At 41.5% G+C, this 27,489-nt stretch overlaps 1 protein-coding gene across 1 annotated transcript in view; it reads left to right on the plus strand.

The window, feature by feature from the left end:
* Window positions 1-27,489, plus strand: part of BOP1 (BOP1 ribosomal biogenesis factor) — a 1,722,797-nt gene that overhangs the window by 1,315,291 nt on the left and 380,017 nt on the right. The window contains exon 5 of the mRNA XM_044067692.1: window positions 26,762-26,916. Within this exon, the coding sequence (XP_043923627.1) occupies window positions 26,762-26,916 (155 nt within the window). The remainder of the gene's footprint in view (window positions 1-26,761; window positions 26,917-27,489) is intronic.

Below are 27,489 nucleotides of genomic sequence, written 5' to 3' on the forward strand. Positions count from 1 at the left end.
AAAGAGGGATAGATTGGGTTTTTATATTAGCTGCGGTAGGTTGGGGACTTTGAAACTGCTTGGTTCTCAAAATACTGTTCCAAAGATCCCAAAGCACCTTGTGTAGTTGTAGGAAGTCGTGGAGTACTTTTGTAGTGATGCAGCTGTAAATTTGTAGACCATTTTAGGTAACCAAATGTATAAGCAGTTCATAAACTTGCATCAGGTTGTTTGAAAATGGGCACACTAGTGTTATTGTAGTCAATTTAAAACAGAATTGAGATGTTTTTGTATAAAGTCTTATGAGAACTCAATGGGTAACCTGAGTATTTGAACACCCAAGGAAATGCTGGGTAGTTTGGATAGGTAGGTAGGTCACTGGGAAAGCTGAATTCGCCTTGGGGCAGTAGGGGGTTGGTTAGGAGCTTCCTCCTGTAGAAAATCAGAATAAGAAAACCAGTTGTTCCATAGTTAGTAATGATGGAAGCCTGAAATATTTTAACAGGGTTGGAAAATTAGAGTATCCTGTTTAGACAGAAAAAATCCAAGTAGTGGGCTGTATGGAGAATCCCAAGGTATGTATAAAAGGTAGTTATTATGCTTACCTTTTGTAATAAGACCAGGAGTTAAGGACTATCCTTGTTAAATAGTTGGTTTGGAATCCTGAGGTATTTGGGATAGGTATATTTTATTTATTTATTTTTTACATTTGTTGACCGGGCTAGTCCAACTGGATATACGTCCATTTTCAGTAGCGGCCCGGGGACAAAAGCTCCAAGACAGATACATTATACCAATATGTATAAAGTTACAATTTAAAAACAGTATATATAAGGTTACAATCAAATTAACATAGCAGATGTTTCCAAACATTTTACAGTACATTGCTGAAGAAATATTTACAAAAATATAGAACAAGATATTCACATGAGGTAGATTGAACTTTTTCCAGGTTTACAATTCCTGAGAATGGTTACATAAGAATATTTACAACATATAGAACAAGATATCCACGTGAGGTAGATCATAACTGTATGCAGGTTTACAATTCCTGCAATGCTTGCAGTAAAGGACTTAGAATCAAAAGTCAGAGTGGAGTTAGGAGAAAAATTAGTAATAGAGGTGTTAGGTTAGTTGGGATTGGTGTAAGGGCATAACCAGTGTGTTCTAAGGTATATTTTGAGTTTTTGTTTGAAGAGGGGTAGGAAGGAAGTGAAGTAAGTTCACTAGGTAGGTTCCAGTTTTTCCCATTTGTGTTTGAGAAAAGAGAGTGACCTCTAGATGAGTATGGAGTCAGGTGTGACTGTATATATGCATGTGCATGTGTATGTTTTATTTTATGCTGGATTTTCATTGAACTAATCCCTCAGTTATAAGTAAAGCTTAGGCAAAAAAGTCTCCATAGTATGAACTTGAATACAGTTTTTAGGATTACTTTTAACATACTCCTTCAGCCTAAGCAGAATGCAAACAGAAAATTATCTTACCTAGAGAAAAGCATGCCATGATATAAGGAGAGCACATCAGCATTCATGCGACTCCAACCAGTCCTCATTCTGTAAAATGAAGTTTCGATATAATTTGGCACGTATTTGAATAGCATGCTTACTAATGATCAGTAATACTGACTGTTCTTAAAATCAATCAGTAAATGATGGATGCAGTGTGGCCTTCCTGAAGTTGCATTACTTTTATTTCATTTAGAATGCTATTTAATTATTTTTATTAAGTGTGTGAACACATTAATCCCAAGCCTTTTTTACAGGGTGACCAGGACTAATGTCTAAAGTGGAGCAGTAGATAAGTGAATGCTGCGTGAATTGTGGTACTGTTGGCTGGATGGAGCTAGTTAGCAGTATGTAGCCTAATTCTTCTACACTATATAATGAGATGCACCTTCCTCTGATTAGCTGCATACATATACCTAAATAATTATCTTGGATAATTAACATGTAGAAACTCAGTATTATAAGAAGCAGATATCTTAATTCATTACTAGTTCATGTATGAGTTAATCCTTTATTTTGTGCACCTCGGTTATTGTTTCATTTTGCCATAATTATGTTTAGATGCTTTTTGTACCTTTATTAGCCACAAAACCTGGTGGCCGCAGTAGTTCAGAGGTTGGAGTTGTCGCTTCGCAGCAAGAGGTTCTCCTGTTCAGTTCTTGGCTGGGGTGCCTTCTTTACAGAGTCTGCATGTCGTTCCTGCAGTCACGGGAGTTTCCTCCGGGTGCTCCAGTTTCCTCCCACATTCCAAAGACATGTAGGTGGATTGGGTACTATAAACTGGCCGTAGGTCCGAGTATGTGTGCGAGTGAGTGGTATGGATGAGCTACAGTGGCAGGGCTGGCCACTAGGCGCTGTAAACCTTGGCTTGAGATGATTGTCACTGTTGGTGACACCCCGACTCCATGTACAAAATGGGCAAAAGGGGTTGAGGATGGATGGAATGGTAGTCTATTTTCCTGTGAAATCTCATATTAACAGTTGATTCATTTTTTTAATCACTTGTTGATTCTTAGGTTGGCCTTTCCAACTACTTCATTCGTCTGCACACACACACACACACACACACACACACACACACACACACACACACACACACACACACACACACACACAAATCCATTGAAAATGATATCTTCCCAGTTAATGATTTCTGGTAAAAAATATTAATAAATAATGAAATTGGGGATGATCTCCAGGACAGGTTTCCAGCATCCTTTATCCCATGTTAGAATGATTTCATCAAGTGGAACTCAGCACTGCTTGATTTTCCCCACCTTGAAGCATTCCTGTCCTGCCTAGACAAACTCTATAAAATGGCTTTGGAATAGGTAGATGGGATTATCACCATAAGCAGATGCCTGTAAATGAACCAGTATGGCCGGCTGAAGTGTAGTTTACTCCTGGTGCTTATGGACATATACGTTTCAAAGCATTTGATTTGTTTTTTTCCAGACTTTATTACACAGTGTCTTTTCTACTTTTGGATGTAGAAAAATCAGGCTCACTGTGAAAATCGAGCATGCAGTCTATTGATAATGTTAATATATTAATAGTTTTATTTTATAAAGCTATGGAAAGAATTAACATGGAAGTTATCAACAATGAAATAGGAGACTTTCCCCCTCGACACTGGATCCATCCCATTTTGGCTTTGTCAAAGGAAGGCTTAATGAACTTTGTGGACTTCTTTGAAAAGATTATTAAGGCAGTGGATGAGAGGAAAGTGGTGCATATTGCCCACTTAGATCTGGCAAAAGTATATGATGCATTACCCCACACAGGCTTTGTCAGTTAACTTATGGACAATGCTTAAACCCCTTTATAACATGCTGGGCAGCTAGCTGGCTCATGTATACAACCCAAGAAGATCAGATTGAAGAGGCCAGAGTTCAGTGGAGTCCCTCAGGTCTCTGTGCTGGGCCCATTTCCTCTTTTTGGTGTTTACATCTCGAAGATTAAAGCCAGAAGTCATTAAATCCCCCCAAGATATGAGAACACTTTTCAGAAACATCTGGCACAGACAAACACTTGGTGCCAAAGCCGTGGCTTAAACGTCAGTGACAAGAAATGTGTTATAGTACCTTGTGGGTAGTCTGTCACCCCAGATAACTACATCATCAATAAAACATCCCTAAAAGTTTATTTACTGGTCAGGGATCCGGGAACTCTTGCCAGTAACCTAGCCTTTGACCAACATGTGTCCAAGGTAGTAAAAAAATTCTCCTCTGTTGCTCAACCTAAAAGTAAAGGCATGGCATGTAGGTCCAAAGGAATCATCATGCCAGTGTACTCCGCCCTCATCAGACCCTTCTTAAGAGTGTAATGCTCCCTTTGGTATGTATCTGACCAGACATGTGCAGCAACTGAAATGTCCACTAAGGCTCTCTAGAAAAAGAATACAGGGAGTAAACACAATGTCTTACACTGATTGCCTCAAAGCCCTGTCTATTCGATATGATACAGACTTCTGACAGATCTTTGCCAGACATGCAAAGCATCCCTGGACACCTATTTTAATGAACCTTTTGCATATCTGCAAAACAAACAAGCATCAGTACTACTAGATCAATAAATAGGACATGTTGGCGGGAGAGAGGTGTTTCTCAGAAAATTCACATTCTCTGGGAACAGGCTCCCCAACTATGTGAAGCAGAGTTCCTCCCTAACTCTGTTGACAGAAGCAGTCAGAAAATTACCCTCTGTGTACATAGGTTCATAGGCTCATACTAGGCTATCTGCCCTAGGGCATTTATAAGCCTAGCCAGAGTGTGTTTGGCTTTCGCCACCCATTTTAAATTAATTTTGCTATGCCCTTTTTCGAGGTTAGTATACTGTGCCTCTGTCTAACAGTGACACAGAAGTGATACCCGGGGTAAACCTACGATCCCCCATCCACTCATCAAAATTCCTCTTGAAGAGAGTTAATGAGGGACTCTGCCTAACTTGGACTGGGATTTTATTCCAGAGTGAAGGGAGCCTCTGGTTTTGAATCTGTCCCTCCAGCATGTTCTGTTTATTTCAGTGCTGAGGTTCAAGTCTCTCGAGCGCGTAGCTCGATGGGATTTGGATTTTCTGAGGTGCAGCATGTCCATTAATTCCAGGTTGGACATGGCTTTATACGTCAGACACAGATCGCCTCTGAGCAGGCGGTATGCTACTGAGTAGAGCTGGAGTTTCTTTAACAGGGCAGCATATGGCATCTGTTTGAGCCCTTTGATCCTCTTGGTGAGGTACTTTTGGGGTCTTTCCAGTTGCTGCAGGTGTCTGGTAGGGTGCATCCCAAAAGGGGCATTGTACTCAATTATGGGCCTGATGAGGGATGAGTAAAGAGGCACAATGACCTCCCCTGATCTAGATGTGAATCCCTTCATGATTAGGTGGGCTATATAAAATGTTTTTCTAACCACTTTGGCCACGTGGTTGTCAAATGAGAGATTGCTATCAACTTGGGTCCCCAGGTCCCTAAATACTTCTTCTGTACTTAATTGATTACCACCTGTGTGGTAATTTGTGGGCACTTTGTTTTTGCCAAAGGGGATGACTATACACTTTTTAGCATTTAGCTTAAGGCCATGGCTCTGGCACCAGCTGTCTGTTTCTATGAGGCCCTTTTGGAGGATGCTTGTGTCGGCTGGAGAGTCGATTATGGCGCCTAGTTTGCAGTCATCTGCGAACTTAGTCAGCCACAGTCCTTCCGTGTTGGCCTGCACCTCAGAGAAATATATACCGAACAAGCGAGGTCCCAGGACTGAGCCTTGTGGGACGCCACTTGTAACTGGTTTGGAGTCTGACATGGCTCCAGCAATTCTAACCATGTGGGTTCTGTCCTTGAGCCAGTTTGCAACCCATCTAGTGACATAGGGGTTTATATTTAAGCAACTATAATGCCCGAGTGGGGTATCAAAGGCTTTTGCGAGGTCCAGGTAGGCTGTGTGGACCACCTTCCCCAGAAGTTTGGGTCACATTTTGGTTGCATGGCTAGGCTTATAAGTGTCCTAGTGGTCATTAACCTAGTATACACCTCTGAACGTAGGAATCTATACAGGAGGTACATTACAAATATGGAGAGCCTCTGATATGGATTTATCAATAATTTATGCTGAAAACTTGTCATTAATATAAATTCTGGTATAGTGAAGTTGGCTTCTACCTTAATCATTTTGTTTGAGAATATATATTTTTTATTATGAAGATATTTTTAAATGCACATAATTATTCGTAGTTAAATCCTTATTGTAGAGAAGGGTTTGACACGTAGAATAGATATTACACAAGGTTGTATTCAACAGTTTAAAATGAAATGTTGATTAAAATATACAGCATACAAGTACAACGTTGGAATAAATTTGTAGTGTATTCATTTTAATGTTTTCTACACTTCACACACACACATATATATATATATGTGTGTGTGTGTGTGTGTGTGTGTGTGCATGCATGTGTGTGTAGATGGGTTCCGTTCAGAAGCTCGAAATACTGAAATCTCGAATTTTAGTATTTTGAGCCCAAGAAGTTGAATCCACATAATAGCGAATGTTTAGAAGCGCGAAATTCAAAACCTCTAATACTGGAGGTTTTGAATTTCATGCTTCTAAAGTTCCACTATGGTCATGTATTCAGGTAAGTGTGTGTGTGTGTGTGTGTGTGTGTGTGTGTGTGTGTGTGTGTGTGTGTGTGTGTTAAGGGGTTTGGGTAGGGGCTGTGATGTGTGTCGGTGTGTTTTGTTGCTGTGATGTGTATGTGCGAAGAGAAAGTAGCGTGTGTGGTGTTTTGTTTGTATGTAGTGCGACCTCGGAGTGAGAATATTTAAGTAGGGGAGTGCAGGGGGGCTTGCCCCCTCCCCCCGCTTTCATGTAGTAGAGTGATTGTGTGTGTGTGTGTGTGTGTGTGTGTGTGTGTGTGTGTGTGTGTGTGTGTAGTAAAACCATGAAATTCAAAACTTCCGGTATTCAAGGTTTTGAATTTTGCGGTTTTTAGTTTTCGTTGTTTTGTGGATTACGAGCTTTTGAAGTCAATCTATATATATATATATATATATATATATATAAATAATTTTTTTTTTTTTTTTTGGACTTAATAGCATTTATAACAATTGTCAGATTGTTGACTTTGCAGAATGATTAACTGTAACTTCTTGTAGATGATGTCCATTACTGTTTGTAGACCATTGCTGAAGGAGCTGAGATCATCTCTTGTACTACGCAGAGCTTAATGTAACTCCATATTCTTATGTATGCATTTCGTTTTTCAGGTTTGTCATTTAGATTGTTCCAAAAGGGTAGCACAGACTTTCTACAAACATCTTGACTCTTATCTGTTAAGACGTCACTTTATTAGTACACTGAAAGGTGGGAAGTTAATGGTCTCCAATCACTCATTGCAAAGCAACGATTACAGTGTGGGTTCTGCTTTAACTGGCATTTAAAAACAGTTTAACAGCTCTGTTTCAATTTTGCATACCAGTGGGTGAGTTCAGAACATTTGTTACATGTCAGTTTGCATACTTTACTAATGCTTGGATGAATTTATTTCTGTGACTCTGTTGGTGTGCTTTCACTGTATATCTACTGGGTTTCTTTTTCCAGACGTTTGGTCTGGAATCGACTTGTAGATATTTATTATACTTTGTTTTCAAATTGCTGCAGGGATATTTTAACTTTGTTGTCTTGTGTATTTTAATTATTTTCTGTGCTTTTCACTCAAGTTGCATTTTGTCGTCCCCCCCCCCCCCATATATTTTATTATACTGACATAAGTGGATTAACATGCCTTTTTAGTTTGTTTTATACATTGCACTTGTCTCTTTCATTTTCCACCTTTATTCCAGCTGTCCCACATTAATTTATGGCTGTCTGTTATCCCTAGTTTCACAATGTATTTCAGTAATCTGTCTCTTCAAAACATTACATTCATGCATCAGTTTTGAGTCGCCGAGTTCCAACATTCTGCCTCAAACACACCATCTTCTTCCTCAGTTATTTTCTTACTTGAACCTCAAGTCTTCTCATTCTTCCCTTTGCAGTCATGTGACTGTCTTGCATCACCCTTCACTAAAGAGGACTTTTCAAGCTGTTGTAGCTTGTTTGTCTGACATCTAATCCCGTATCCGTATTTTTATAATGCGTCTTTGCACTTTGCCCATTTTCCCCACTAAATGATCTCCACAATTGAACACAAGTTGAGATGCAGCCTTTCTAACTGGTCTGGATTTTGATTTAACAGATGTTGTTTGGCCCAGACATATTTAGCATTCATTTTCTTTTTTGGTCCCCTTAATTCATCAGGACAGCTGTCCCAGTGCCCCATGTCTATCACTGGGGCTACCAGCAACTCCAGTTCACCTATTGATTGCCAGCCAGTGTAGATCTTAAGGGCATCCTAGGGGGATTGGTGCTATTATTACATCAGCTGGGAAGGGTTTCGTACAGCTGACTTGTACCCACCTCTTTCATCATTTGTTGTGTTCAAGGAGTGAATGTGCAGTGCAGGTGACTTTGTGTATTGCCCCACCTCTGCAGCAGCTCAGCAGTGGTCACCCTCCCCTTCCTCATTGGCCTGCGTCTCCCAATTATATGACATTCTTGGCCTCCACCAGTGATCATCATAGGAGACTCCCACAGCACCGACCACCCTACAAGATGAAAACACCCATCCTCCCTGCTGCTCTATCAGTCTGCTGAACCGCTTGTCATACCCTGGTCAGCTGGGCCGTAGTCAGGGCTTTATCCCTCTTTGCCACCGGAGCATTTAGCATTTATTTTCAGATAAATGCTGTCCTTTGACAGGCATTAAATGGATTAAATTCCTTTAAGTGGATTTCATTTTGTTGATCAACACTGTCAACCCTTTGTGGCATGTTGGTTGACATCTCACATAGGTCATGTTGGAATATACAACTAAGTGCATGTCCTTATTTTTTGTAGTTCCCATGAGCTGTTTGGTTCTGTCTGTCATTCAGTAGGAAGGACTCTGTGCTATGGTCCCATGTGTTTCTTCTTATAGTGATCGTGTGTTCAGCAGTAAATCCTGCTATGGAGCTGGAATGATGCCAGTAACATTACCAGTAACCACATGTCCATATCACAGTTACTGTGTTGCAACAAACTACTAATCATAAGGCAGATTAGAAAAAAAATCCTGTTACTATTGACAATATCTTTCAACTCCTTAGAACAGGAAATCTGGACAAAGCCATAAATAATGGGGGACAAAGTACCAGAAATAGGGACAATTTTTAACTATTGCTCTTAGAAACGTAAAAAATTTATAGAATACTAATAATAATAAAATAGAATATTAGCATGAATTTTCTGAAGGGTATGACATCTGAAACTTCAATATATGTCATTATCTAACTTCCACCCCTAATGATTTGCTAATCATTTACCAGAAAACCAAAAATTTATGAGAAGCAGACCACAAATAGGTGAAAATCTGGACAGTTGAGTGGTATGCTACTGCCAGAGTAATTTGGTTCAGAGTTAATTTTCTGTCCTTCTGGTGTATATTGAAGCCTGTCTGTACATCCTCTACTGGTGTAGCTTCCCTGTACCTCTTGGACTAATGTCACCAAAGCAGATTTGGCTACAAAGTGACAACCTTCCTCTTCTGTTGATTAGAAAGTACAGCAGCTCTGAAAGGTGAATTAGAGAGTTCTTCAAATAAATCCCAGAGATGTCATTCCAGACAACCAGCATACCATGTGCAAACAGAAAAAATGTAGAACCAGTTTTGGTTTTGTTGGGCCTTTGTAGGTGTCAGCAGTAGGTTAATACAGATTAGGTGCATTTTCCCTCTGACAGTGCCTCAGAAAAACATTTGTAAAACCCATGATCCAATTATGTCTTTTCCATCTGACTTCAGCATATAAATTATAGGATTCAACTCAGATCAGATGCCAAGTCAACTCACCAGGCAGTGCCTCCCCTACCTGCAATCCCTCACTTTTCAACAGACCCTTGAGATAGTTTGCCGCCATTCCTGTCAGCAGCTTAGCTATGGCTCTTCAAAAACATATCCTTTTTGGTACTTTTTGTGTAGAACGAACATTTCCTTGGTGGCTCTAGAAAATTTCCAAGGCTTTTCTCAAAGGTACGTTTTTGTTGCACCCTCCTGTTTGGGATCTAGCTCTTCCCTGGGATTTGCCTTTAGTGTTGCAAGTCCTTGCAGGACCGTCTTTTGAGCCTTCTGCTACTTCAGCCTTGAAGTTATCTTGAAAACCATGTTTTTGGTGGCTGTTACTACAGCTAGAAGAGTTTCAGAGCTACAAGCCCTTGTTTCTTCTACTTACCTAGTGTTTCATAAAGGTAAGGTTTAACTTCATACCAATCCTTTTCTGCCCAAGGTAAGCCTGTAAGAGTAGTCTGAAGATATTGTCACCTTAATGTATTTTTCCCTAATTTTTCAAATATGGATGAATACTTAATGCATTGCTTGGATGTGCATAGACAGCTGAGGCGTTACCTAGACAGCTCTGTTACCTCTGTATGAGTTTTAGGGACAAGCAGGATCTGAGGAAGTTAGGAAGCTGCATTATGGGTAAGGAAGGATGTCCACAAGCTTTGCTGAAGGCCTCGAGCTTTTGAAATAGCTGAGATGGATTTGCTGGATCGGATCCAACCAGTCAGTGAGAATGAAGGTCGAGATGGACTACATACATGGAACATTATGGTAAGTACATAACTTCTTTTTTGCATGCATTACTAGAAAACGAACAAAAAACTCATTTATTTTTATTATGCAACCAACTTCCTTTAAACCTCATCCCTCGTGAGCATTATTCTGCTTGTGTTGTTCCCACAAATTGCAGTTATTTCTCTGAGATTTGCTTCTTCTCTTTTCTAAAGATCCCCACCTCCATTTCTTTTTTTCTCATTTACAATAATTAATACTTCCATTAGATTTTGCTTACATGGTTTAGGTTTTCATTTCCACTTTCAAGTTGTGTTTTTTTGACTGTCAGTAACATGAAACTTAGCAAGTCTTTTCGGATGCTATATCTCAGCTCAAAAGAATCATTTTCTTAAGTTACTACTGTTGCTCGTCCGGTCAGGATAAAACAGACTAACAGTTGTGGGTTTAGTTTAAGTAGCTTTATTATAAACAAACACATCAGGATTGAGGCTTAGTAACTTAAACTTAAATAAACTTATAAAAGGACTGACTTCTGCACTCATACATGTTAACACTCTGGCTGTTCTATCAAAGTGGCACTGCTGCCTGCACATACTCGCTATTTATATGCATGCGCCCTCACTTTGAAATGCTTCTTAAAGTTACAACACACACCCTGTTCTACATCCTCCCTCTTTGAGAAATAAGTCATACACTAAAATTTACATTCATTGGCATGCAGTTGTACATAGGTGTGTACTAGGCTAATGGCCCTGGGGTCTATGTAAGCCTAGCCAATAAGAATCCCTAGTATCATGTCAACAGACGTTAGTTCCCATTTCCTCTATGTATCAGGGCAGCTGAGGTGATCCCCAGGGTGAATTTTCTATTTCCCGTCCACTCATCAAGATTTCTTTTGAAGAGAGCCAGAGAGGAGCTCTGCTTGACGTGGATGGTGAGTCTGTTCCAGAGCATAGGCAGCCTTTAGGTAAGGAACTTATCCCTCCAGCATGTTCTGTTTAATGTGGCAACAAGACTGAGGTCCCTGGAGCATGTGGCGCAGCAGGATTGGGAGTTTTTTTTAGATGTAGCATGTCTAGCAGCTCTGGGTCAGGACCTGGCTTTGTTGGTTAAGCAGAGATCGTCTCTAAGGAGGTGATGTGAGACTGAGTATAGCTGGAGTTTTTTTGAGTCTGTCAGTATAAAGCATTTGTTTAAGGCCTAGAATCCTCTTGGTGAGGTATTTTTGTGGCCTTTCCAGCTGTTGCAGGTGTCTAGTGAGGTACATGCCAAAAGGGGCATTGTATTCTATAATAGGTCTAATGAGGGATGAGTAGAGAGGGATGATGACCTCTTTCTTCCTAGATGAGAAACCCTTTGTGATGAGATGTGCCACATAAAAGGATTTTCTAACCACAGTGGTGATGTGGTTGTCAAGGATAGGTTGCTATCAACCTGTGTCCCAGATCTCTTATTACACCTTCTGAGTTAAGTGGAACACCGTTGATGTGGTAGTTCATGGGCACAGAGTTTTTCCCAAAGGGAATAATGATGCATTTTTTGGCATTTAGTTTAAAGCTGTGGTTCAGGCACCAGTCATTGGTGTCAGTGAGGCCCCTTTGTAGGATGTGTACGTCAGTTGGGGATTCTATAATATTTATTTATTTATTGACATTTGTTAATGGGTTTTGTCCAACTGGGCTTGTGGCCCATTTTCAGTGGCGACCCGAGGAGAAAAGCTCCAGTAATACATTTTAAAACAAGTACAATTTTAAACAATGTTGATATAGCAGTTATAGTAAAATGATTCACATATAATAGCTTCCAGTTTGCAATCATTTGCAGACTTGGTCATCCAGAGTCGTCTTGTATTGGCTTGAACTTCTGAGAAGTAGATGCTGAACAGAAGGGGACCTAGGACAGATCCCTGTGGGACACCACTTGTGACTAGTCGATAGTCCGATTTGGAGTCTGCAACCTTCACAGTGAGTTCTTATCCTTGAGCCATTTAGCAACCCACCTTCTGACATAACGGTTAATGCCTAGATTAGTGAGTCTGTCAATGATTCCCAAGTGGGGAATGCTATCAAAGGCCTTGGCAAGATCGAGATTGGCTGTCTGTACCACCTTGCCCTCATCCACAGGTCTGGTGACGGACTCAAAGAAGTCTACCAGTATGAGCAGGCATGATCTACCCTTCACAAATCTGAACTACGTGGGGTCCAGAGTTTGGAGGCTTCCTATATCTCTATTTATAAGGTCCACGATGATAGCCTTTGACATGCAATTATACAGATCGAGTTCTTTGACATGCAGTCATACAAAACTAAATACAAGTAAAACAATCCTGTCCAGGTTGCTGTGTATTTTACACTAGGTCTTATAGATATGACCTGATTGTGTGACATAAAAATTAGAACTGGGTTTAGCAACAGGGATTGTCTTTAATGAATGTTCAACTTCAGGGACATCTGGGATATCATCAGGAATGGAAATAGGTACTGAGACTTGTCCTTCAACAGGAACATCGTCTTGGTTGCTCTGGATCACAGGTTTGATGTTGCGATATAGATTCAGACACCGGAAGACAATGCCTGCAATTTCTTCTGTGTTCTATACCCTCAGATTCCACTAAGCAGGATCTTGGCTCGGCACATATATGTCTCACTTGACCAATTTGAGCAAAACATTTTGCCGTTTATATCCTCACTATCTTTCCTCCTTTCAGTGGACGAAGAAATCTCATTTTGTCATAGCTGGACTTCTGAAAGGAGTGCTTTTTAAATAGTTGGGCTTTGACTGCTCTGGTGTTTTTAGCATTAGGCACCTACAAACTGGAACTGATAGGCAAGGTTGTTCTGGTTTGCCTAGATAGAAGTCTCTGAGCAGGCGAGCCAAGTAAGTTGTCATCGGGTATACTTCTGAGATAAAGCAAATTCAAGAAGCTGTCGGTATTGTCACACTTTGACCTGTCTGGTAATTGCTTTGTACTGCACGCTCAGCCAGGCCGTTTGACTGTGGGTATTCCAGATTGCTAGTAATATGGATAAAGTCCCACTCTTTTCCCAATTTCTGAAATAACTGACTGGTAAACTGGGCACCATTGTCAGAAATAACTTTGTGTGGACTACCATGGACTGAGAAGTGACATTTCAACTTAGTAATGACAGTACTGGGTATTAGGTTAGGTAGCAGATTGATCTTGAACCAGTTCAAATAAGAGTCTACCAACAGTAAGTAATTATGATTATTCCACTCAATTATGTCAGTGGCTACTGTTGACCAAGGTAGTTCAGGAATCTGGCTTAGCTGAGGTGGCTGTTTTTGCAAATGCGGATTAGTACTGTTGCATACTGAACAAGATGTAAGCACTTTATCAATGTCTTTCGACAGAGAAGGCCAAAGTACTAGTCCTCTCTCCCCTCTTTAGGTAGCTTTAGAACCTGGGTGGCCATGATGAAAATATGAATATACTCATGTTGTAAGGAAGTAGGAACAATAACTTAAGACCTTTGAAAATGATACCATCTTTTATCAAGATCTCATCTCTAAGGAAAATAAGGTTGCACTTCTGTTGGTACACAAGATTGCTTTGACGGCCATCCATGTGATTGAGCTTTTGCAAAACTGGATCGGTCTTTGTGTGATCTCTTAGCTCAAGTCTTGTGGTAGAAAAATTACGCACCTCCATGACATCAAAGTAAAAATTTTCTGCATCAAGCTTTTCTGTGGAATTTCCAGCGATGTGGATAAGGTATCAGGCAGATAAAGGAATTTGCTTTTTGTATAGACCATTTTGAAGTTGTACTTTTGTAATCTGAGCATCATTCTTTGTAGTCTTGCTGGAGCTTTATGCATAAGCTTCTTTAAAATAGTGACTAGAGGCTGATGATCAGTATCGACCTGGATAGCTCAGCCATAAATGTAGTCATGGAACTTCAAAGATGCAAACACAGTTGCCAAAAGTTCCTTCTCGATCTGAGCATACTGCATCTCAGTTTGGGTAAGAGTCCTAGACACACAAGCTACTAGTTTGCCCTCTTGAGGAATAACTGCACCAAGACCAAACTGTGAAGCATCACAGGAAAGAATTACTGGTTTGTGGATATCATAGTATCTCACCGTAGGTGGACTGGCAATTTTCTAATGTTAAGTTGTCAATCTCGCCTTCATTCTTGCTGGATGGGTTCGGAGCCGATCCTCGGCTCCGACTCGGCCAATACTAAAGCTCGAGAGCTAATTCCACTGGCTCGAGGCTCCCCTATATCCCACAATGCTAGGCGGTAACTACTCGGATCTCGTTTGCCGCTTAGCTGACGAGGTGCTTCTTCTACCGGCTCTGACAGGTTAGTAAGTTTTCTTGTTTAGAAACTTCTATTTCAACCCCTATTTTTTTCCTTTTAGCATAGCTTTATTTATAGTATTTCATTAGTTTAAATCGGGTCCCCTTCTAGTGTCAGGAATCCCTTTTTATTCCCTTCTTAACTTTAGGCCTTTGGCCCTTTCCCTCTCCTTCCCCTAGTCCTTCAGTGAGACTGGAATTTTATTTTGCTTAAGGGTGTGTTTGTGTGTTGTGTTCGTGTTTTTACACTGAGTTAGGATGTCTAAAGACTCCAAGGTCTCAGGCTTCAAGAAGTGTGATTCCTGCTGTCAGAAAATGTCTCTGACAGATGGTCACACTTCTTGTGTATATTGCCTGGGACCTTTGCACCTGCAGGACTCATGTGCTGTGTGCCATGCATTCAGCCCTAGAGTCCTGCAGGAACGCAAAAATAAATTGATATTACGTGGCTTATTAAAGCCTGAAGGCCCCCCGACCCAGTCTGTGTCTGGGAAGCCTTCTAAGACTTCCAGACCGTCGGCTCCGGTTTCAGAGCCGTCCCCTGGAAGCATTAAATCGGCTTCGACATCAGCTCCAGCTGGAGCCGATGTTTCAAAATCTCATACCATCACCTCGGCTCCGGCTGGAGCCGAGGTTGACAGGACTCAGTCGGCTCCGATAGGCATATCGGAGCCACCTGCTAAGAAGAGGTCTAGGTCCCCTTCCATCTGCTCCATCCATTCGGCGCAGGGATCTCCTCTTCCATCAGAACGGAGCCATAGGTCTCATTCCTCTCGGTCCTCCAGGCTGTCTGACCATGATTTACAAAGGGTGGTGAGTAGACTTCTCATGTCCGAGGCACTGGCCCAAATGCTGCATAGCCCTACTCAACAGTCAGCGGCTATTTCCATCCCTGATTTTATTCCTCCTCAGACTCCTTTGAGTTCAGAGCCGGGGCTCATCGGAGCCGTGGCTGTCGGTGCTTCGGAGCCGATACCTTCCCTTTCGGCTCCGTCGTCTGCTCCGATTTCCTCATTGGAGGGATCTTGGCGCCGGGCTTCCCTCGTCTGCTCCGAGGGGGCGAGTGGCATTGGACCCTTGTCCGACCCCATTCTCCCTCTCGGAGCGTCAGCGCTGGAGAGTTCGGCACCGACATTGGCCTCGTAGCCGTCCCTGTCGGTGCCGGGGGGGTCCTTGTCTCCTCGGAGCAGGGACCTCCGGCCTTGCCTGATAGGGGTGCCTTTGAGGTCATGCGGAGAGTGCTAGACCCAGTGTCTACCCCACAGTCGGCTCCGTCAGCTCCTCCCTCTTCAGTGCCTGCGGTGATTTCTACCCATCCCCTTGTATCAGACCGCAGAGAGCCAGCTACTCAGGTTTCCCCATTGGGAATTTCCTCCTCTTCCGAGGCCTCTCCTGATCCGGTAGGAGAACCCCCTCGGAAGAGACAGTGCAAGAGGAAGCACATTGACTCCCCTGAGTATATCACCTCTGACACTGACTTGGAGGAATCTGAAGGTTCCCCTCGGTCCCCCTCTGAGGATGTCTCCTTTGCTGACATCCTTGAAATCCTGAAACAGAGGGGGAACTGGCCCGCCCTTAACCCTTCAGAGGACGAGTCAGTTTACCTTGAGGCGTTTGGCTCTCCCCCTTCCACCTCCTGGGTGTCTCCTCCCTTTGACCCCCTTATGGAAGTGGTGGCAAGGAAGGCTTGGACGGCCCCTGATTCAGTGGAACCTACCCCAAGGAGGCCGTCAAAATTTATTACTGCCCCTAAGGAGAAAGAGTTTCTATCAAAAGGTGTCTCTGTTGATGCCATGGTGGTGGCCGCAGCCACTAAGAAGGAGTTAGCCGATCCTTTGGTACCTGTCCATCCTCCTAATAAGGAGTTTAGGACCATGGACAGGTACGGTAAGCGGATGTTTTTGTCAGCGACTTTTTCAATGCGGTCGCTGAACTACTTGTGTCACTTCACCCGTCCCCAGAGAGATTTGCTCAAAGATATGAGTTAGGCTATACAGGATCCAACAGCTGAGGGGTTCCAAGACAAAATGAACTCCCAGTTGGCAACCCTGAATTTGATTGTTAACTCTTCCATGCGGCTTATCTCATATGTTGCTGATGGGGCGAGTAGGGCCGCAGGCACAGGTGTAGCTTTATGACGTCAATTTTGTGGACCCTTTCAAGGCGTCCTTCACCAATTCCCCCTTTGATGACTCAACATTGTTTGGTCCTTAGGTGAAGGATACATTGACTAGGTGCGAGGTGGAAGGTAAGTCTCTCTCTGCTGTGGGAGTCCGTTTTTCTACCCCTTCTTGACCTTATCCAAAGGGTCAGAGGGGAGGAAAACTGTGGTTCCGCAAGCCTCAGGGAGTCTCATCTGACGCACAAGGTCGATTCCCCTCAGAGGGGGGAATAACAATAGACGCTGCCCTAGAGGCAGAGGAGGTCCGCAAAACCAGGGTAGCAGAGAAACTTTCTCTGATAAACCCTTTCAGCATCCCTGAGGAGCTGCCCGGCTGTCCACCTTCGGAGGCAGTCGGGGGAAGATTATCACTGTACCCAAAAGCCTGGCTTTCCCCTCACCCAAGACAAATGGGTACAGTCAATCATATCCGAGGGTTACAAAATTCCCTTTATTCACATCCCTTCCCAACCCAAAGGATCCCTTCCAGACGTTCCACCTAGTCTAAGGGAACAAGCAGCACTAGAAATATCAAAGCTGCTATCAAAAAGAGCTATCCAATCAGTCCCAGCAGACCAGCAAGGATCCGGAATCTACTCCAAAATCTTTTTGGTACCAAAAAAAACAGGGGACTGGAGACCTGTACTGGATCTCAGCAAGTTAAACAATTTTATATCAAAAAAACAAAATTCCGGATGGTCACGCTACAGTCCATTCTACCCTTCTTGGGTCAGGACAATTGGATGTGCTCGATAGACCTTCAGGATGCTTACTATCTTATCAAAATGCACAGACGCTCCAGGAGGTTTCTCCGCTTCAGGCTGGGAGCCAGTCATTACCAGTTCAGAGCCCTGCCCTTTGGTCTCACTACAGCCCCCTGAGTGTTTACCAAATGCATGGCAGTGGTCGCGGCTCACTTGAGACGTCAAGGATTCCAGGTGTTTCCATATTTAGACGACTGGTTCCTTACCGCCACCACCAGACATCAACTGCTTCTAGCCAGAGACTCCACCATCCAAACTTGCCAAGCTCTAAGCATCTCAATAAATTTCGAAAAAATCTGCCTTGTCGCCTTGTCAATCTATTACCTTTATAGGCGCCACCTTAGACACACTCAATCTTTCCGCCAGACTTACAGAGCAAAGAATGTTAGATATTCGCAAACAAGATTACCTTCTATTACAATGCAACAAGGTCAAAGCCAGGGTAGTCTTGAAGGTATTAGGACTCATGGCAGCTACTATCACCCTTCTCCCCTTAGCTCGTTTCCACATGAGGATCCTCCAATGGATGCTGTTTACTCAATGGTCCTTCCAACAGCTCCCGATGTCTCGCATATTAATAACTCAATCATGCAAGAATCACCTGTCTTGGTGGATCACATCACCTCAAGTTCTCCAAGGCAGACCTTACATTCCTCCCCCCCCAGTCGCCACGGTGACAACGGACACCTCCCTGATCGGGTGGGGGGGGGCATTATCATGGCAGGACAGTCCAGGGCATGTGGCAACCTTTCGAGTGCCACTTGCACATAAATGTCTTAGAGATGAGAGCAGTGCTTTTAGCGTTGCAAGCCCTTCAGGACTCTCTTCCCACGGGGACTATTGCATTTCAGACGGACAACATGTCTGTAGTGTGGTACATCAACAAACAGGGCGGAACCAGATCCTACCCCTTATGTCGAGAGGCACTCAGACTTTGGCAGTGGGTGATTTCTTCTCAGCGTTTTCTGATAGCAACGCACATTCCCGGGAAGTCCAACGTGATTGCGGACAGGTTGAGCAGGGCCATTCTCATGCCCCACGAGTGGTCTCTGAAGAAATCGGTGCTGGAAGAAGTCTTCCAAAGATGGGGCCAGCCTTGCTGCAATCTTTTTGCTACTCCCCAAAACAGCAAGTGTCACGACTTCTTCACTCTGTTCCCGTTACCAGGCCACCCCACCAGAGACGCTCTAGTCCACGATTGGCCCCGGGGACTTCTGTATGCTTTTCCCCCTTTTCCACTGATATCTCAATTAATTCAGAAAGCTATCGCCTTGAGAGTTACAATGATCCTCATTGCCCCTTACTGGCGTCGACAGATATGGTTTCCGTTCCTCCATCATTACCTGTTGGAGCAGCCTTGGCATCTGGACCCGGTGCCAGATCTGTTGACCCACCAGTCGGGCCAGCTGCACCACTCCCTTCATTCTCTCAACCTCACAGCGTGGTTTCTCCAATTCCTACCCTAGCCAGGCTTCCCTTAATCTCTCATTCGGTCCAGAACATCCTGATAGCCTCTCACAAATCTTCTACCAGGAAGATTTATAATAGTAAGTGGAAACGTTTTTCCTTCTGGGCAGCATAAAAAAATATAGACCCCTTCACTGCTCCTATCCAGTCTATCCTAGACTTTCTGGCAGAGCTCTTCCATTTAGGCTCTTCTTCATCTACCATCAGAGTACAACTAGCTGCTATATCTAATTTTCATGTAGGAGTCTCAGACTCCAGTATCATGTCCCATAAGCTCTGCAAAGCCTTTTTAAGAGGTGTTTTTCTGCTCAAGCCCCCAATCAAAGATCCCCCACCTCAATGGGACTTGAATTTGGTTCTGGCATCCTTGATCCTCCCCCCCTTCGAACCAGCGGCTTCATGCCCTCTTAAGCTGCTCTCATGGAAAACACTTTTCCTAGTAGCCATAACTTCAGCTAGAAGGGTATCTGAATTCATGCTCTGTGCAGTCGTCCTCCTTACTTAGTTTTCCACAAAGATAGGGTGTCCCTCCGGACTAATCCATCCTTCTTACCTAAAGTTTCCTCTGAGGCAAATCTGAACCAAACAATTGATCTCCCCGTCTTCTTCCCTGACTATTCCAACAGGTCGGAACAAAAGTTACATTTTCTAGATGTTCACCGCCAACTTAGATATTATTTAGACAGGACTAAACAGTTCAGGAAATCTGATCAGCTTTTCCTGTCTTATGCGGAAGGGAAATTGGGCCTTCCAGTTACTAAGGTGTCCCTTTCAAGATGGCTTACCTCTATAATTACCTTCATCTGTGAAATCAGACATCAAAAACTGCCTTCAAGACCTAGAGCTCATTCAACTAGGGCATTAGCTACATCTGTAGCTTTTCAGGACAGGCTGCCAATAGATTCCATTTGTGCAGCAGCCACCTGGGCTTCTCCTCATACCTTCATTTTACATTACAAATTGGATATGGCCTCCAGAAACCATGCCAACTTTGGTTCCACTGTTCTCAAGAGTCTGTTCCGATAGGCCACCCGGAATAAGGTGCTAGGGACGCGGTCCCATCCAGCAAGAATGAAGGCGAGATTGACAACTTAACATTAAGAAGTTATGTACCTACCTTAACGTTCCATGTTAGTTGTCTTCTTCTCGCCTTTTTTCTTGCGTCCCGCCCTCCTTCCCCCTAGCCTGGACAGACCGATAGGAAATTTTGGGATCTTCCTTTGGAGTTTCCTTCCCACATGTTCTACCACCTCTATTCCCCCTTTTATGTTTCTGGTAGCTTACATTCAGGTTTATATAGAGGTGGATTCTTTTTTCTCCATACTGTAGAGACCAGAACTGCTTGGTTTAGCTATCAAACGAGATCTGAGTAGTTACCCCCTAGCATTGTGGGATATAGGGGAGCCTCGAGCCGGTGGAATTAGCTCTCGAGCTTTAGTATTGGCCGAGTCGGAGCCGAGGATCGGCTCCGAACCCATCCAGCAAGAAAGAAGGCGAGAAGAAGACAACTAACATGGAACGTTATGGTAGGTACATAACGTCTTATTTCAGGTCATTAAATGCTCTCTGATGGTTTTCCAGCCATGACCAGGAAACAGTTTTGCATGTCAGCTCTCTTAAAGACACTGATAATTCACTGAAGTCTGGTATAAACTTGCCCAAATAGTTAACCATGCCAAGGAAACGCTGTAAGGCTTGGATATTGTCTAGAGCTGGCATCTCAAGAATGGCTGTTTGTTTGGAAGGGTCTGGTCGTAATCCTGTACTCGTAACTAAATGACCTACATAAGTAACTTCTGGTAGCCTGAATTTACATTTCAGAGGACTGAGCTTTAAATTCACTTCACACGCTCTGTCCAGAACTTTCCTGAGGTTTCTGTCATGTTCTGCTTCACCATTACCTCCAACTTATAAATCTACTGTTCTAGCACATGGATAACTTAAATTGCTCAATTGTGTGCTGAAAGACTTCACTGGCAGAATTTATTCACAAAGGCATTCTGAGAAATGTGTCTACCAAATGGGGTACTGAATGTAGTCAGTAGTGAAGATTTGCGATCAAGCATTACTTGGCAAAATGAATTCTCTGCATCTAAGACCGAAAAAACAGTGGCATTTAGCATGAGGGTAGCAACCTGCTTGACTATACACATGGCATGGTGGGTCCACTTTAATACTTTAAATTTGTTGGGTCAGTACATATTCAGATTTCATCTGAGCTTTTCTTATGAGCAACTACCATGGAAGATGCCCAGTCAGTTGGTTCTGCAACTGGGCAAATCACACCTTGTTGTGCAATTTTATCTGACTGGACCTTGACTTTGTCCTGCATAGCTGTCAGAACATTTCTTGCTGGTCTGACCACTGGACTGACCTCTGGGTCTAATTTCATGGAGTACACAACTGGAAGTTTGCCTAGCTTGTCTTCGAAAATATCAACATACTCTGAGAAAAATAGCATCAGTGAAACTGGAACTAGGACATGTTCTTACATGATGGACTTTTTTGGTAAAAGAAAGCAGTTTCATTCTTAAATTGTCTCTGAGACCTAATGACTGTACTGGTCTTCTGACTACATAAAATTGCAAGCTGTAACTGTTCCCAGCTGAATAGCATGAAAGCAGTACTGAGCCTTCGGTTTGAATCTCTTCACCTCCATAAGCAACAGCTTCGCATAATTGGCCAAATTAAGTTGTTCACCAGCTCTTACTCTTGCAAATGTTTCTGCTGACATAACATTGCAGTCTGAACCTAGGGTTGCCACCCCTCCGTTTTTTTTCCGGACTATCCAGAAATCAATTTGATTCTCCGGTAGTCCAGAAAACACTGTACAAACTCCGATATTCTGTTTCAAAAAGGAAACAGACTATTGGAGTTTGTAAATCGGCTGATTTACTATGCTTTTTTTTTTTTTTTTTTTTTACAGAAAAGCATAGTAAATGAGCCGAAAGCAGACAGCAGGAATGAAAAAAGAGGGCGTTCCCTGCCGAGTGATGTCATCACAATGTCACAAAATGGGCGGAATGTGGGCAGGGGAGGGGGTGGGTGGGCGGGGTTACTGGTGATGTGAGGGGCGTGGCTTTACTCCAGTTTTTGCCATGCATGAAGGTAGCAACCCTATCTTGAACCTCTGTCTACTTTGAACTCCGTGGGTTTACCATTAATCAGGACAGGAGAAAACACTTTGTTCTTTACCAACAAATCTACAGCATTAACCTTCTCACCAACCACTGATACACCATCTACATAGAAAGTAGAGTTGCAGCTTTCTACATGATAATCTTGCTTTTTGAGTGATCTTTCTTAAATGTATGAGGCTTGGTTGATTTACAAAACTATTGAAAGTGATTCTACCTTCTACACTTGTGGCATTGCCAACCAAATGCCAAATACCTTTCTCCTTTAGATTCATGACTGGCACCACAATTATGACAGCTAACAAAAGACTTGACTTGAGTTTTGCTGATCACCCTTATGCTCTCCCTGGAAATTCTGCAGGGGCTGCAGCTGCCACATGCTTAGTCCTATTTCAGCTGGCCACATGCTGCATGCTGCCTATGTTTGCTCTAGAAGCTGCTGAAACCATGTTCTTAACATTTGCAAGCATATTTGTGTGCCTTTCTGTAAGCCCATGTATCCAACAAATCTTTATAGCTTTGCTCTACGTTAAATCACTGTCACTAAGCAAAATCTTTCTCACTGCAGTATTAACAACACCACATACAAGCCCATCTTTTATCAGCTTGTCTTTCAAATCACCACACCTGCAAGTTTTAGCCTTGTTTCTCATATAAGCTGCAAAAGTTTCTCCTAGCTTTTGGTCTCTTGTATAAAATAAGTGCCTCTCCAATGTAACATTTGTCTGGGGGTTACATATTTCTCTAAATTTATGTTTCAGGCACTCTGGGTCCTCCCTTGATTCAGCTTGTACAACAATATGATGTTTTTTCCCCTTTTTTTTTGCATATACTGCTTGTGCATACACAAATGAAGCTCTCTTTCAGTGACTTCTGACGCTGCTGAGTTAAGCAAAATAAATGGCCTTGTACATGCATCTTTATCAGAAAAAGCTGCTTGTATGAAAATATCGTATTTGTGCTCAAATACTCTCCAATTCTCTGCAGTATTATGATCAAACACAAGTGGACTGGGTCTTCAAAATGCCTCTGTCATATAAACACACAGTAATGAAGACTATTGGAATTATGTACGAACAGACACACGTCAGAACTTTATGCCAGAACTTGTAATTATGCACAATAGCACAATAGACTCTGAAATAACTGTACTGTGTAAAATGTCTCCATAGCACAAGAACATTTTAAAACCAATATACTTTGCGAAACCATTCCTTATCAGTATAAGAAAGACTTCAAAATGACTGCACTTTGCGAATGAACTGTCCACAGAAAAAGAAGCATCTCAAAATGGCTGTATTTTGCGAAATAACTGTACAGTGTGAGGAAACACTTTGAAATGACTGCACTTTGCAAATAAAATGTACACATTACAAGAAACTTCTCAAAATGACTGTGTTCTGACTTCACTTTGCAAAATGACTGTACTTTGCACACAGTAAACTCTTCGAAATAATTGTACTGTAATAAAGCACACACTGCAAACACTTTGCAAACTCTAAAATACTTTAAACAATTCTAGTTACACTTTGAATAGCATTGGTCAATGCAAAATAGTAGCTCATGTCAAAACATGGTCGCTTACTAAAAAACATGCATTGCCTTGCTTTTTTTATGCTTATTTTCCACTTTTTGTTGTATTCTTTATGCCAGTCTGACCTCTTATGCTCGGTATACTTTTCTTTTGCTTGTTTTACTTTTAACATGCTCGTTATGCAAATCAGAAGGAATTCTGAACACCCTCATAAGTATTTCTGATAATTCTGTCAAATATTATGGTTTTGGATATTTTGTTTAATGTGTTTTGTGCCTTCTGTTTGATTAATAATGCAGTTTGTGCTACTCATTGAATAATAATGCATTTCATACTTTGCGAATGCTTTGTATCTTTTTCTTTACAAAATAAATCATTTATGCAAGTTTTCGTTGCCTGAAGTTTGTTTCTGGCCTTTTTTTTTAATAATTTGTACACTGTATCACCCGACCTGTTCAGTGTACCTTCACTGTTAATTCTGTACCTCATGGCATGAAGAAGTTGCACACACTATCCCGGTTCTAACACCACGTCACTCGTCCGGTCAGGATAAAACAAACGGCAGTGGGTTTGGTTCAAGCAGCTTTATTAAATACAAACACATCGGGATTGAGGCTTAGTAGCTTAAACTTATAAACAGACTGACTACTACACTCATACATGTTAACACTCTTGTCCGTTCTCTCAAAATGGCACTGCTCCCTGCACATGCTCACTATTTATATGCACGTATCCTTACTTTGAAATGCTTCTTAAAGTTACAGCACACACTGTGTTTTACAACTACCATTTGTTCCTCCAAAATTCTGTCAAGTACTCTGTGTTGAATTTGTAAATCTGCCAACCTGTTACATTCCCAAAAACATGTTTTCAGTTTCATCTCTTCCATATCACATCTCCAACATTTATCATCTATCTGAGGAAAATTCCTCAGTAGTTTACTTGGAGAATAAAAACAACAAAACCATAAACCTTTTGGACTTTTTTTTTTGTTTTGCATACTTGGGAGCCCTAGAGATATATCCTCATTGTTTCTTTGTAATTTGTGTTTCTGCTATCTTTTTCTCAGTCGTTTTGTATTATAGATATGCAGTATTTTGAACATAAAGATACATCTGACCTGTATATAGGACTAAAGGGACTAAACATTTTTACTGCTTGTGTCTTACTATTCATATCCATCAAGAACTTTCAGTTTTATTTTTTAATTATCCCTTAGCTGCAATTACAGAATCATTTTGATCTTCACATCTATAAATATGGGTATTTCTGAACAAATTCATGGGTGGGTGCATAATTACTACTATAGCTTTTGTTTTAATTTATTTTATATCCCCAAAAAGACATGAAAGCATCTCAAAATGTTCCACAATATCAAGTGACCTTTTCTGGATTTATCAAATAGAAAATAAAGCCATTTGCAGGTAAGGCTAACTTTTTGTGATTACAACACTATAGTTACATCCTTGAATTTGTGGATCTTTTATTTTGTTTGCTAATGGCTCTAAACATAATGCAAATAACAGAGGGGAAAAAACAACATCCCCATCTGTTTTTTCTCTCTAAACACAGCTTGTCAGAAAGAAGCCCTCCCACCTTAATTATTGCCTTGGACCCTTCATTTAACCTTACTAACCATATGATTCTATCAGGGAACCCAAATGCTACTATTGCCGTACTCATAAATTTCCAGGTGACTCTATTGGAAGCTTTCTCTGCATCAAGCCTCGTCAACAGTAGTAGTGTTTTCTTATGCTGTGGTTCCCTCTGGATTATTATTGTTCTGTCAATGTTATCAGATGTTTGTCTCCCTTATCTGGCAAACCACAAATCTATAAAATGTTGGTAGCATCTTTGCCATTCTCTTTGCTAATGCAGACAAACAGTTATAATTATGGTTTAAAATTGAAATGTGTCTGTGAAGCCACATCTGAATTTTCTTTGCCGTTTGCTTAATTTTCAAAGGACTGTTTTCTAAAGATATTATTGTTAGATGAAGGTTTAAACCAATACCTTATTCTTAAAGTTGAATTCTACCATTCAATAAACTCAACAGAATGGAAAATCAGCCTACTGTCTAGTGAAGAAGCAGGTTATCCGCACTGCTGATGACCGTAAATCAAATTGGCAACTTAGTTGCCCAAGTCTGATGGTTGGGAGAGGGAAAGAATGAGTGAGTGATGGCTGCTTGCCTTCCACAGGGAAGGGTCTCTGAGTTCCCATCTCAAGAGTGACACCTAGCAGTCAAGTCATGGTATGTGTTGTCAGAGCAGCACAAGCAGGAAGCTTGTCATGTCCCAGTGATGTGTGGTTCTACCGAATGTCAGATGAATGCTCCCCCACCTCCATCGTAAAAAAAAAAAACATGAAAGGTTTGGAACAAATAATAAAATTAAAAAAATGGAAATATACTGTAAAAAAAATCATTGTGTACAGATTAGGTAGTTTTAAACTATCTCATTACATAGGTACACAGAGTTTATTGTTGTTGGTGATAGATTTTTAGGAACCTAAAGGAAAGCATTCAGTGAGAGTTGGACTGCCTAGTACTTAAGTAATGCAAATAATATAGATTTGAGATATTTCAAATTTAAGGTCATATTCTTGTAATGAGAGGAACAATGACTTCTTTAAAAGGGAGGCAGTAGATTTATCTTACAGGAGGCTTTTAATTAAATGGTGTGTGCAGCTGAACCTATAGTTTCAAAAATAAATATTTCAGGTGAAAGTCTGGATGTATATAGTGTCACTGAAAACTCTTTTTAAATCCTGAGTTTTGCAAATAGCAAGTGAAGAAAGGTATTAACAGGATAAGTAAAGGGCTCAAAGTATATTAAATTGGAAGAAAGAGAATAACCTTGACATGTCTCTCCCATGATATCGAAACCGAAATTAGATAGTTTGATAGAATGCTTATGGGTGCAGTTGAAACAATTCTGATTAAATACACGAGTAAATTAAGCACTCGGAGAAAATTTGAATAATGAACTGTATGCTGTTTATAATAAATAATGCATGGCATTATGGTGTGAGACCATCCAAATATTTGCTTGGGGTTAATAATTGGAAAAGAATGATAGCACTGTGCAAGGTGAGTGTTTAAACTTCTTTAAAAAGACGCAATAGATAACTGGTGCTATTATATATGTTTGTTACATGAGAGCCTGATTGGATAGCTAATTAGAAAGCTGGGCTTTTACTTTCCATTGTTAACAGTTTTGTGTTTTTTTTTGTTTGTTTTTTTTTTTTTCAGGATATCCGGAACACAGTTGGAAACATTCCTATGGAGTGGTACCAGGATTATCCTCACATTGGATATGACCTGGAAGGCAAGAAGATCTATAAACCAATAAGGAACAAGGATGAACTGGATGAATTTTTGGACAAAATGGAGAACCCTGATTACTGGTTGGTAGCTCCTGCTTATTTGTTTATTTTACCTGCTGACAGTGTAAAAGTAAACAGAATGTATTGGACTGCATTTATTTAAGGATCCATGGTTACACAAGGCCTAGAATCTAGGCTTTTAATTTTTACAGGCACCTATCATTGATTCATAGAATAGTACTAGGCTAACTGCCCTTTTTGGGCCATTTGAAGCCTAGCCAGTTACCCCATGTGAGAATCAAACCCTGCACCTTGTGTCTTTAAGGTAAACACCTTAACCATTATGTCATCCTCCCACGAGATTATGGAAAAGATAGAAATAGCAGAACTGCGCATCAATAACGTACTGAAAACAGAAACTGCATTATGTTCCCATAATTCAGCAATGCCTGCCATTCACCTTATCCTTTTCTGTACTTCAGTACATATCATCCCCACTTCTAAAGCTATCTGATCTGCTAAAGGAGTTTCATCATTCCTTAATCATTAGAACTTCGCATATAGTACATATGTAACTCGAGAAATAAATGTTACAGTGCTACACTCATACTTCCTCCTTCCCATGATTCCTAGAGTTGAGTCCTCCATCTCCAG

Source organism: Protopterus annectens, chromosome 3.part1 (assembly GCF_019279795.1).
Source record: "Protopterus annectens isolate FY-2018-M chromosome 3.part1, PAN1.0, whole genome shotgun sequence".
NCBI classification, from domain to species: domain Eukaryota; kingdom Metazoa; phylum Chordata; order Ceratodontiformes; family Protopteridae; genus Protopterus; species Protopterus annectens.